The 13,593-nt window shown below is 43.4% G+C and overlaps 1 protein-coding gene across 1 annotated transcript in view; it reads left to right on the top strand.

Moving 5' to 3' along the window:
• LOC121608751 (roundabout homolog 2-like) overlaps positions 1-13,593 on the top strand; it is a 48,883-nt gene that overhangs the window by 32,751 nt on the left and 2,539 nt on the right. Inside the window, exons 12-23 of the mRNA XM_041940082.1 lie at positions 2,964-3,130; positions 3,453-3,574; positions 3,792-4,008; positions 4,653-4,771; positions 6,738-6,915; positions 7,965-8,183; positions 9,456-9,498; positions 9,596-9,732; positions 9,809-10,096; positions 11,300-11,438; positions 12,544-12,872; positions 13,091-13,207. Coding sequence (XP_041796016.1) covers positions 2,964-3,130; positions 3,453-3,574; positions 3,792-4,008; positions 4,653-4,771; positions 6,738-6,915; positions 7,965-8,183; positions 9,456-9,498; positions 9,596-9,732; positions 9,809-10,096; positions 11,300-11,438; positions 12,544-12,872; positions 13,091-13,207 — 2,075 coding nt within the window. The remainder of the gene's footprint in view (positions 1-2,963; positions 3,131-3,452; positions 3,575-3,791; positions 4,009-4,652; positions 4,772-6,737; positions 6,916-7,964; positions 8,184-9,455; positions 9,499-9,595; positions 9,733-9,808; positions 10,097-11,299; positions 11,439-12,543; positions 12,873-13,090; positions 13,208-13,593) is intronic.

Raw genomic sequence — 13,593 nt, 5'->3', positions numbered from 1 at the left:
TCAGCAGGTTCTCCAGGTGGTGGACTGGAGCTGGGCAAAGCTAGCAGATTCGAGACATGAGGAGATGATCCAGAGACATGAGGAAAATAGATCAGTCACTCGACAAACAGACCAGGCCAAACTCTGAAGCGATGAGCACAGGGACGAGCACAGTGACGAGGCTCGTTACCAGGTCACAGTGAGCACAAGGATCTGCCAAAGAGTGGGGAGGAGATCCAGGTTTTTATCCTGTGGCTGATGAGTGTGGATTGGCTGCAGCTGTGATGGCTGATTGGTGCTGGGAGCAGGTGTAGGTGAACCAAGATTGCAGGGGACCGCCCAGTCCAGAACCACACACACACACACACACACACACACACACACACACACACACACACACACACAAACAAGGAGAGACTGATGTGATACAGAGGTTTAGGGCAAACACAGGGAAATATGGGTGAATTTAATTGTATTTTTTATTGTTTTACTGTACTTAATCTTTTTTTGAATCACTTTGTAACACTGTGCTACTTAAATATAGATTAATATTACTATTATTATTCTAAAAACAGATGAAAGCTGTTCTTAAAATGAATAAACCAAGAGCAGTTTGATATTCCCACACACAAAAAAAACGATTTAGGAAAATAAATAAAACTGGGGATTGAAGATCTGTTTTTACACTTTAGGTCATACGGCATTTTATTCTTACCAGCACTAGAAACTTTTCTTTGCGTTTCATTAAAGGCTGACATTTCTCAGATGTGGTAGCGTGGTCATAGCAGTGCACTAGCTCTATAATGTCAGCGACAGACTGAGAACAACTTCATCTTCCATCAGGTGGAAATGGAAATGCGTCTCTCGACCTTACGATTCAAAACACTCTAATATGATAATAACGAGTAATTTTTATGCAGTAATTGCAAAAATGCAAATGTGTTGGAGTGCAGGTCATTCGCTGATTGTTTATCATCTTATTTACAGTTGGGATGAATAATGGTAACAGTAATGATCTATATTTATGCTGTACCTCTCCTAACAAGGTGCTACACAAGTGAAAGCAATGGCATTAAAACCAAAAATGCTGCAGAATCATGAGGAAGTAAAAACATCAGATAACACGATAATAAGACAAGATAAGATGCAAAATGATGGAAATAAAGATATATTTTAAAAGTATAAATGCCGGTTTTCAGAAAGCTGTTAGAAAGCCAAAGAGGACCTCGGGTCATGAACAAGCACATGTGGGGTCAAAAGGTTAGTGATGCAAGATGAAGCAAGACTGTGAATGTAAGTTACACAGCAGTAAGATTTTAGAACAATTTCCAAAAGTAACTTGGAAAAGTTCGTCCAGGCTGGCAGCTGGTGGCTATTTAGTTCACTGAAACATAATGAGAAATTGGTGGAATGCGCCTTTAAGATCAGTAGTAAAGGCTCCATTTAGCCTCAGTATTTGTTTGACTGGTCTCGGTAGCTGTTAGAGAACACACATTGAAAAGAACATGAATTATCACTATTATTAATTATGTACATTATTTATTTATGAGGCCATTTCACTTGTGCCTGAGTTAAGTTCAGCAAAAACTCTTAAGTCAAATATTTTGGTGCACTTTCCACCCCTGATTCAGGTCTCACAAACTTATAAAGGATCAACCGTATCCACACTCTGTCTCCGTTTTATTCTGCTCTTATTCCGACTATTCCCAGATAATGAAGTCTTCTTCATTTACGGGCATTAGAGATTGGAAATGACTCATCTCTGCCTGAGGGGGAGATAGCGCTGCCAAGTGACGTCCAGAAGTGAAACCATGACACTCGCTGCATCAGTATTTAGCCATGGCATCCCGAGGAGAGCCATAGCAGCTCTTAACAACCAACCAGAGGCTTTAGTGAGACAGACAGTGAGTGAAGGAGGAGACAATTACTGCGGTGGTCAGCTCGGCAGCTCTGTCCTGTCCTGGGGCAACAGGAGGAGGGGATGTGAGCCCGGTTGCAGAGTTCACTCATTAAAGGGAGGGTGCAGACACAAACACACACAAAAGTCCAGTTAGCTGTGCGTGTAGAGGAGAGCTCGGCGTGGCAGGCCTGCACGCAGAGCTGCTGATGAAGATCCACTCACTGGTGCACACTGCGCCATCAAGACATCATTCGGAAACGTTTGTTTTCAGGCAATAGCTGTCCGTTATCGCATCCCCTCTTGTGTACAGCATATAGCGAGGCTTACATTTCTGATTTAAAAAAGAGGAAATCTTGATGGACTTTTGCAGAAGCAGCTGTAGCTTCCGCTGCAAACCCATTTATAGATGCGGCGTTTTAAAAAGAGGCTGAATGACTCTATTTAAATGTCAGAACTGTTTCTCTGGTGCACATTCGGTGGGAAAGGTTGCAGAGGAGGAAGCGCGGATGATAGGAAAACGCCGTGGCCTGTTTGTTGTAATTACCTTCCATTCTCCCCTCCACGGAGTTGAGGAAAATGTTAAATTGCGCTCACGCTGTTTGATAGTCCCCGTCCCTGCACAGCGTCGGGCTGCTGTATCCTCGCCGGACCCATTCAGAAGCCGCCGTTATAACCTGCCGCAATAAAAAGCAGGAATAAAACTTGTCATTGCTCCGTCCGCAGGCTGAATGCAAAGACGTGTTTTTAGATGCACAGAATCTGACAGATTCACGAAGCAGCTGATTTATTCATTCGTTCGTTCAGTTGTTGGGGTTTGAGAGTCACGGCTACGTCACCAGATGATTGTATGTAAATTGCTTTGCATTTCTAGCTCTCTCCTCGTTATTTAAAGACATTTTTCAACAGTTTTTTTGTTTGCTTACTCTGTTTAATATGAAGCTACAGCATCATTTTCTGAGGCTTTAGCTTCTTGTTTTATCCCAGGATGCTGGCGCAGTTAAACTATGTTCGTAAGAAATGGATCAATATTTTGAGATGTGAAATGTTCTCTTACGACAAAATATCCCTTTTTTTTCCCTCTCAGCCAATCAGTGGGCAGCACCTGGCAAACAGTGGCGGACCACGTGAGGCACGAGAGGCACACGGTCATCGGGCTCTTCCCCAACACCGTTTATCTCTTTATAGTCCGAGCGGTCAACTCTTACGGCCTCAGCGACCCCAGCCCGATCTCAGAGCCTGTCAGGACGCAGGGTGAGTTACATAAGCAAGAAAAACTTCCTCTTCTTCGCCTTCTACTCTCACATCTTGATCTCACTTTATACATTTAAAACAAGAAATTGGACACACTGAATGTAAGGCTGGCTGCCGAGATAATGTGCCACATGCTTTGGAAGAAGTTGCTTTTCATATGCGGTCTCAAAACTAATCACTTTCTCAGTGTGATGCTCTTCAGCCCTGAGCAATGCTGAATTTCATCAAAAAGCTTTTCTTTTTTTTTTCTTTTTAAAGCCGAATAGCTGCTGTTCAGCTGTGTTTCTCGGCCTGGGCTGAATGCAGGTCTTTGTTGTTTCAGATGGGAGTCCCACAGAACAGGGTGTGGACCACAGACAGGTGCAGAGGGAGTTAGGAGAGGTGTCTGTCTACCTGCAGAAGCCTGCGGTCCTGTCTCCAACCAGCGCCAGGATTTCTTGGACTGTGAGTCAAGCACTTGGCTGATCAGAAAGTCTGCTTTTCAAAGTCGGTGCGGCGGTGCGCGGAGGACACGCTGATCCCTGAACATTAGCTTCAGAAACTGGAAACGTTATGTGACACAAACAGATTAACGTGGAGCTCAAACACAGCTGCTCCTGCTTTTCATTACTCATGTAAATGACGCGCCGACGTATTTTCTTTCTCTTCCCAACTTTTTCAGGTCGCCCTTCAGTCTCGCTACATTCAGGGTTATCGTGTATTTTACCGGACTATCGGCAGCTCCTGGCTGGTCCAGGATGTGGAGGCCACGGCTGACCACAGCATCATCTTAGTAGATCTGCACAGCAGCACAGAGTATGAGGTCAAGATTCGGCCTTACTTCAATGAGTTACAGGGACACGACAGCCTCATGGTTCTGCTGCGTACGCCTGAGGAGGGTAAGAAATGCTGATCAGTAACTGTAGCATAGGACTGTAGCTATCAAGTAAACAGCTGATATCACCGTGCTTAAAGGAATACCTTCAGTCTTTCTGCTAAATATGAAGCTACAGTCACCAGCTGGTTTGCCGTTTCCCCCTGTTTCTGTATGCTAAGCTAACTGGCTAAAAATTATTTAACAATGCATGAGAAACGAAGAGGAAATAATCAAATAATTTCTAGTAGAGTTAACAAAGATTGACCAAAAATAATATACAATAAAGGAAATGAAAGTGGTAATTAGTTTCCAAAGAGTTTCCTTGAAATAATGATGTAATTTGGGGACTAATGCAGAGACGGTGTTCAATTAGATGCACTTTAAATTAATTGATTTGCAGGTGCACATAGCAGGTCAGCTAGACGTGCAAAAATGAGGCATAGAAAGAGAATAACATTTCCAATAACAAATAAATAAAGAGTATTTAATTCTTTCTATTATCTCCTATTTTCCAGACAGATGGTATCAAGTTTCAAGGAAACATATTCAGCTTAATTAGGAAATTATCCAGAAATTACCTGTAAAATAGAGCTTAATCCTAACACTGTTAATAATAAACAAGTTAATAATCATAAATATAATTTTCCTTCTTATCTCTGTCTCCAGTCTTAAGTGCACCTCCACAGGCTGTGTCAGTGGTCCAGCTCACCAACAGCTCCAGCATCAGTGTGTCTTGGGAGCCTCCACCTCACAATATTCAGACTGGCATCATTCGGGAATACAAGGTGAGACAGCAGCTATCAGCGTATGACTACACCCGGCTCGCGAGACAACACCTGACTGTCGATCTCGTTCTCTCGTGTTTATTTCTGCTTTCAAGACCGTCAATTAGTGACGTGCACAATGCTTTGCAGCACCAACTCATAGTCTTCATCAGGGCACGTAAAAACAAGAGGCAGCATGCAGATATATGAGTGTTGTTGTCGTCTGCCAGGCAATCAGAGTAGCACAGGATAATTGTCACGTGTGGGTGTGGACAGAATTAGCCGAACTCTCTCTTTTTTCATGTCCTTGGATCCAAAAAGCACCTGTTTTTGGATACCTACATTTCTCTTCAGCCAATCAACTGCTCGCTCTCTCGCTCGCCAGAACAAGCTGTTCCTGTGATCCATGACGTTCATATGTTTAATGCAGTCATTACACAGCATTGTCCAAATTTGCTGGTAAGATACTTATGAAAAACACAGATTTTAATTAACAATTAGCAATTATTCATTGCCTCATATCTGCTGCCAGTACATGAGCTGCTGCCACCGAGAGGGACTCGATTTTGTCATCAGATTGTGAACGCTGACTGTCCCCGTCATCTGTTTGTTCTGTGAAAAAACACTGAGTTCTGATTATCTGTCTCTGAGCATGAGCACAACGCTGATTACTAATCATCAGGCTGCTATTCCAAGGGAAGAAGGGAAAAAAAGACCTGAAAAGGAACACACAGTTCTATTGTTTTGATTTATTCCTCCCATCTGCGTGTGCATGTAGAAAGTTATGAGAAAACCACACGTCTGATCATGAAATACCAGATCCTTTTGTATGTGGAGGCTCATCAGCTGAAGGCAAGGATCACACTTAATCCCCTTAAACATCCAATTAGCTGAAAACTGCACACAGTGTTTTGTACAAGCCTCCAATGGCTTAAATGTTGAAAAGCGAATGTTGAATCAGTTGTACTGAATTACAGCCTACATTTTCATCACAAAAACCTCATTGTTAAGACATTAATTAAAGTGTACTAATGTACTGAAGTGAAATATGCTACTAGTTGCAGATGAAGATTTCAGCTACAAAACAAACAGCATGCTCATTTTATTGAATATGATGCATTGTTGTAGATTAAAGTACCATCAGCGAATAGAACACTTGACATTAACTCCATGTCGACCAGCTTTAACACTAACTGTATTACTAGCATTCTGCATAGGTGCTTTTATTTTGAAACTTAATGTAGCTTGTGGTGGCTACCGTTAGCACACTTTTGAGGTTATTTCTGTTGAACAAAAATCACTGAGTCACTTCACTGAAGATGCTGTGATGGTCAATTAACAATAGTAGCCAAAATATCTTATCTTATCTTTTTTAATCAACTTTATGTCAATAGATTTGATTCATTTATGAATAATTCCAGGCAGCTCTAATTTAATGTTTTATTTATCAAGTAATGTGAAGATTTACTGATTATTTACAGCTTTAAAACCACAAGAAGTCTGAAAATATCACTTTGAGCTCTATAAACTTCTTATGAATGTTTGTCACTATGTTTGACATCTTATGAATAATTAACTGACAGACGATCAATCTTGATTTACTTATTGCTCGCTTTAAAGAATTAAAAGGAAGGACTTTTACTTGCAGTAAAGCCTTTTAGCGCTGTGGTGTTGCCACTTTTACGTAAGAGATCTGGATATGTCTTCCGCTGCTGATGTGCAGACGTGCGCATTTGCAACAGCAGGATCTTTAACTCTGGCTTTTAGCTGTCAGCGCACTGACATCCCTTTCTCTTTTATCTCTGCTGTATCTTTGCCGTCATTCTCCACAGTGTGCTACCAGATAAAGCTTCAACGGCAAAAAATGAGTCTGTCTTTTGATAATAACAGGCCACGTCTTGTCCCAGGGCGTGCGGCATAAATTCGTCTCTTTATGGGCTTAGATCTTTTAAAGATGCAACATTAACACGTGTCTGGTGTGGATCAGGTCTGGTGTCTGGGCAGCAGCACGGGACAGGAGGACCAGATAAACCGAACGGTGGATGGAGCGGTTCTGTCCATCCTGCTGACAGGCTTGCTGCCTGGCGTCCGCTACACCGTCGCGGTGGCTGCCGTCACCAGCCTGGGTGTGGGCGCTCAAAGCCCGCCTGTCAGCCTGCTTCTCAGTGAGTCACTCAAACTGTTACAGCTACTACAGATAGAGACGCACTCTCAGCTGGTTTATCGCAGGTGAAATCTATATGTGACATGCTGATTGTGTTGCGTGGATGACTTTACAATAGAGGCATCGTCCACACTTATGTTTTTAGGTGTGAAAATGTAAGAAGTGTGGCAAAGTGAAGAAATTCACAGTGAAGCTTATCAAAGCTGTGTTTCACATGCATAGATTCGTAGTTAGGCTACTTGGCTGTGATAATGAATAACAGCTGGCAACTGGTTGGCAGAGGTTTGCCTCATGTCTCTGCTTTTGTCACGTGAAAGTAAAACCTCTTGTCAGCCACATAATCTGTTATCCAGACAGCAGAGGTGAGTTTGCATTTGTTGTTTTTTCTGGCTGAATCTGCAGCCAGCAGCTGGTTAGCGTAGCTTAGCATAAACCTGGAAGCAGCTGGAAACAGCCTGCCTGACTCTGACCAAAGGCAACAAAATTCATCTACTAGCATGTCAGAAGCGCAGTTATTAACACATTACGTCTCATATCTTGTTTGTTTTATCTATACAAAAGTCAAACTGTAAAACCATTTGTACACCTCACTTCTTGTCCGGACAGAGACGGTTAAGGAACGCCCCACTGAAGAGTCATTTCCTGTATGTGTGCCACATGGGTGTCGCCACCGACCCGCCCCTTTAAGAGACTTGTGGCAGGTCCCGAGTCTGTTGATTCTGTTGATTATGGGAAATGACTGATGATGACAATCATCCCTCCAACATCTTTTGTACAGATCCAACAAACAACATGTTAATTAGTGAGCTTGAGAGCTGTTGTTATCTTTGGACAGAGCCCGGCTAGCTGTTTCCAGGCTTTATGCTAAGCTAAGCTAACAGTCTGCTGGCATTCCTGAGAGTAGTATCAATTTTCTCATGTGGCTCTCTGCAGGAGAGCGAACAAGCTTATTTCCCAAAATGTCAGATGTAGTTTAAAAGATACAGGATGGTATAATTTTTTTTCACCATGAAGATGCCAGCAGCTCTCCACTTTCCCTCTCTCCTTCAGCTCTCCCAAAAGACAAGACTGCAACGCCCGCGAAGAAAGGCGGCAACCTCAGCATATCAGAGCAGATCACGAGCGTGGTCCGGCAGCCGGCCTTCATCGCAGGGCTGGGCGTAGCGGCATGGTTGGTGCTGATGGGCTTCAGTGGCTGGCTGTACTGTCGACACCGCAGGAGGAAGCAGCTGGGCCATTATACCACATCCTTCGCATACACGCCAGCAGGTTAGTGGAAGGAGCTTTGACTTGGCCGTCTTTGCTAGTGGTGGTTCAAAGCAGCAACTGGAAAACATCATGTGTGTCATATTAGGAAGGTGAATTTCAGAGGTTTTCAGCACCTTTAGATTTTTGACGTCAGGCAGAAAAGTTACTATGACGTGACTTTCAGACACCTTGAGATGCACTTTGTCACATTACATCTACACGTCGTACTCATCAAAAGGACAAGTTAGAGACAGAGAGAGAGAGAAAAAAGGCTTCAGCTGTTGTACAGCAAATCATCAGATTTTGTTTTCAATAAGTGACAGTGACAAAGTTCTTAATAGACCGCTGGGGATGTCTCCGGCAGTGATGAATGTTTTCAATTTTAGTTTTTATTTCGCCAAGCGAGGCATGCACTTCCACTGCATATTCAGTTAATTAAAATGTATTTATCCCCACCGGGAAGCTTTGGAGGCAGTGATAAAGGAAAACACTGAAGCATACTGTATGTAAACAGTAACCACTACATGCTGTTTATCTGAGAACATGCCCTTTGGCACATGAGCACATCAGTTGTTTACCGACTTGGGAGATATTTGTCCATGTTCATAAATACTCAACGGAGCCCAAAGCTCGAAGAAACACATTTGATTTGGCCATAAATATTTAACATGACTGCCATACTGATGACTGAGGATCTTAATGTGTCACGTTTTAGCCTTGATTATATGATCGTCTTGTTAATTTAGGTACCATAGACTGCAGCTACGGCAGTAGGAGACACAGGTTCAAGGATTCGTCAAATGACATCTTGGTAGTATACACTGATCAGCCACAACAGCCCGATGCAACCAAGGCTGCTCTGACCTGTGGAGGCATGGTGGGGGTCGGGGGGTCATTGCCATCAGGGAATGCTGTTGCCGTGAGGGGGTGCGCTTGGTCTGCAGCTGTGTTTGGGTGGGTGGTACGTGTCAAAGTAACATCCACATGAATGCAAGGGCCCAAGGTTTCTCAGCAGAACTTTGCATTGTCACAAGATAAGTAAGTATTCACCCAGACCAGGGTATAATCAATGTTATTCACCTGTCAGTGGTGTTAATGTTGTGGCTGGTCGGTGTGTGTAGGTCAACACATCCTCATCTCTCAAACCCTGTGTGAGACGGATGGTTTGGGGCATAATTTAGCTCAAAGTGCATTTATCTTCCAGTGAGTCTTTTGAAAACACTCTTGAGACCAAATCTTTTCTGCTGTCAAACAAGATTAATAACCAAGAGCTTCTTCTTCTACCTCTTCCAGTTGGCTTCGCTCACAGTGAAGGATCTGGAATCATCAATGGAGGGTAAACTGAAGATTATGATTTGATTCAGTTCAACTGTTTATTTTACACAAAAAAAAAAAAAAGTGTAATATTGGTATAATCTCACCTCTCTTTCCAGGCCCGGCTTGTTAGGATCAAACATGGGCAACTACCCCTGGCTAGCCGACTCCTGGCCCACTCCAAACCTCACTCATACCAGCAAAGACTCTGTCAACTGCTGCTCTGGCAAACTGGACTCAGACAGATATTACAACAGTAAGAGCTCTCGCACTTTGGATGTTTGGTGAATTGACTGTTGATTGTTAACGTAACATTGTCACTGGCTGTTCAGCAGTTGGTATCATCAACTATCCGAACCAGTCGGAGAAACGCAGCACGGCGTCCAACGACAGTCCCATCTACAGCACCATCAACACAGCAGCTGAGGACGACCTGCTGGCCTACTACGACACCTACTCCAGTACGTCCTACAACCAGGGGCCAGACCCGTACAGCAGCAACCCCATACTGTCAAACAGCGGCCTTGTGGGACTGGAGCAGGACCTGGACCAGTGGACCATCCAGTCTGGTCAGTCCGGGTCTGAATACGCCAAGCTCCAGTACACCAAGAAAAGCAACGGTGAGGGTTTTCTGCCTCTGTAATTCACTTTGATTTCATGAAACAGGGGAGAAATGTGATCACATCTCACCTGATCTGACACAGTGTGAGTGTGTAATTGTATTTCTTTTATAACTTCACAAAGGAAAATAAGGAGCTGTTTACTTTTTTTTAAATCCAAAATTCAAATTGAGTCAGTTCAAGCCAGAACGTTACCGTGTAATGTAGCATGAAGCTCCAGTATTATTGCCATGGTTACCTGCCGTTTAGTATACCTTGTGCAATGATTACAATGACATGCTGATACAGCTTTAATACCTTTGCTACTCAAAGAATAAACAAGTCTTGATGGCTTGATGCTCATGAATATATACACAATGTATGCTTCCACCCACCTGTGCATTTTTTTTATCATTTTTCAAATTATTAATGCGAATACAGGGAACACTTGACACCAAACACCAGAACTGAAAAATGCTAAATTAATTTTCACTATAGGAAATGCCAGAAAACTGCAGAAACATCTAAATAATGCAGTTGGGTATGGTGGCATATTAATAATGAAGATTTGCATCCACTCTAGAAATATTCAAATATAAATAAGTAAAGCACATACAGCATGCCAACAGAAAGAAAACATATTGCTGCGTGTAGTGTATATATGGACGTATATGATAGAAATTAATTAGTCAAGATAACAAAATGAAATGCTGTAATGTGACAGTAACACAAGAGGTGGTGGTGCTTCTTTAATTATATAATTGTTTAGATGCTATTGAAAATATTTGCATGGCTTTAGTTGATGAAAACACAAATTTTTGCTTACCGTTTGTTTTATCTGCTGTTTTATCTACTGTTTTTCTCACATGCACCATTTTCTATTGCCTTTGTGTGGGATGGTGCTGTACTAATAACCTTGCCTTAAAATGTGAATGGAAACAGTAACAAAGAAAAAGAACGCAGAGGCCAAGTGCTCATTCGGTTTCGCATGCAGGAACACTGGGGAACCTTAAGATGCTCTTGAAGATGAAAAAAATGGCCAACAGGAAGAAACGTCCTTCAGGCAGTCACAGAGGAAGAAGAAGAAATGATTGAGAAGCCTGAATTTAGTTGAGCATATTTATCTTTTAACACATCCAGCGGTGTTGACCTCAGGGTCAGGGTGGAGATAATAAAAACAGTGATTTCACCTCGTATGCTATGGGACATGCTTTGTCTTTACAGACAAACTGGTGAAGCAGAAGTCCACTGGGTCCTCGTCCAAGTCAGCTCCTCTCACCTGGGTGGATGTTCTGTCGCTGCCTCTTCCTGCCAACAAAGGCAGAAATCACAGAAAGGCGGACAAAGAGGACGAGCACACCAGGTGAGACTCGTCGTTAAAATATTATCTATTCTTCAAGTTGTTAAAAAAAAGGCCCTTGTTTCCTCCTCTAAGAGCACAATTACTTTCCGTGCAAGCTAATGTTCACTCGGTTTATTAATAGCACGAAGGCCTCTGACTTCACCTACATGACAGAGAGAGTTAAGGCAGATGGATATCAAACCTGCCCTGTAACTCTGCCAAGGCTGTCAAACAAAAGTTGAGTGAAGTTCGGAGTCTGGGGAGTCTTCGAATTAGCAGCAGTTGTGTCTGCAGGCAGTGAGTAGATTGAGCTTTGGGGCGACGGAGGGGGGCGTCTCCTCTGACTAGTTCTGACAGATTAGATCGCGGACATAACGGGGTGGGATCGGAGGGCTGCTCTGACTGTGCCGTGTCCTCTGTAATGACATTAGCTACCATCTGACAGTTTGGATTAGTACTTTCCGTTTTCAATGACAAGTCCATCATTAAATTAGCCCTGACGGCACTGACAACAGAACTCACGGAGGTGGCTCTTGTTCCCTCCATCTTGATTCCCTTTTTCTTGTGAACTAGATCAGAATCCTGTCTTATACTGAATATTTTTAGCCTCGTTAGCAGTGCGTCTCTGTTGGATGTCAGAGTTGCCCTGTCTGGTGACCACTTTTGGTGCGGACTGAACTATCAGATGGGTTGCCATGGAATTTGGTACAGACATTCATGGCCGCTGTCTGACTCGTGTGATCCGCTGACTTCGCCTGCAGCAGCACCAGCAGGCTGACTCTTGTTGGGTTTTTTTGTCAATTTTGGATGGAGTACCATAAAAATCTGGTGCAGACATCTTCCCTCAACATGCAATTCGGAATATCTTTGGTGGTCCATTATTAACTAGTCATTTACTCATCATTCAGCTATACTTTTATGTTTAGTGCTAATTAAGAAGGGCTGACATGCTAACATGCTAACCTAATGCTAAACATTGACATTAGTGTTTAGCTCAAAGCACTGCTGCACAGAGCCCTGCCCTTGTTTTCTTACATGTATTATGTATAAGTAGGTTCGCCATGTTCAGCGTTTCTCTCCGAGACGCACACTCATGCTGCCGTTACTCATTGTCCTTCCTCCATAGCTCTGAGGACGATGACGACTGGTGTCCTCCGCTGCCTGCCAGGACCTACCTGATGGACACTTCCAGGGAGGAGCTCTCCAGCCTGCCCTCCAAACCAGACGAGCCATCCTACACAGCAACGCTGACGTCTTCCCCGCAGAGAGACACTCACAAGCCCAGCGAGAGTCCACGACTGCAGCACTTTGACCTTTTGGCCCGCCACCAGTCAGGCTCCCAGGTCTCCCAGTCCAACCCAGATGTGTTCACCAACGCCAAGGCCCAAGAAGCCGATGAGGTGTACCACACCCGCCAATGGGCAGAAGATTTCAGGGGGGAAAGCCTCGGCAAAGGTCAGTTTGAATTCAGTTTACTGCCTCCTGTCTTTAGAAGTGACTTCCCAAGAGGCGGTGCACAACCACACAGTGTCATGTATAATTTAGTTTATGGTGTTACCTAACAGAAAGCATTTGTACATGGAAATCATGTCGCATTTATTCAAAGTGCAGCTCAGTGTTCTTTCATTTCCTCTAAATTTCCTGAGGATGACATCAGCGTGCTCTCTTGTCAGGACAATCTCTCGCTCCCGCCGCCGAGTCGAGCCCCGCGGCCCAGGCGCACAGATCCAGGAGTAAGAAGAAAGCGCCCAAGGATGGACAGCTCAGGCGGGAGCTGCACAGCCAAGCAGGTATGACACACTGTGTGTAACACATCCAACTTCTGTTTTAGTTTAGGAAAAAAAGAAAGAGGAATATTACTATTCATAAGACTCTTTCTAAGCATTTTTAACCACAGTAGCAGCATGTGTGGATTGAAATATCTCGACAACTGTTGGAAGGATTGGCATAAAATTTTGTACAGACCATCATATCCCAAAGAGGCTGATTTGTAATAACTTTGGTGATCCCTTCATTTCTCACACGGGTCAAAATCCCATTTGTCCAGTAATTTGGTTTCTATCCAAATACCTGCAAAGCTGACATTTCCATCAGCCTCAGCTGTACTTTGTGCTGATTAGCAAATGTTAGCATGCTAACACGCCAAGCTAAGGTTAATATGGTTAACATTACACGT

The sequence above is a fragment of the Chelmon rostratus genome, chromosome 7, assembly GCF_017976325.1.
Source record: "Chelmon rostratus isolate fCheRos1 chromosome 7, fCheRos1.pri, whole genome shotgun sequence".
Classification (NCBI taxonomy): domain Eukaryota; kingdom Metazoa; phylum Chordata; class Actinopteri; order Chaetodontiformes; family Chaetodontidae; genus Chelmon; species Chelmon rostratus.
The sequence above is the reverse complement of the archived record's forward strand: the minus strand, read 5'-3'. Positions and strand labels throughout refer to the sequence as shown.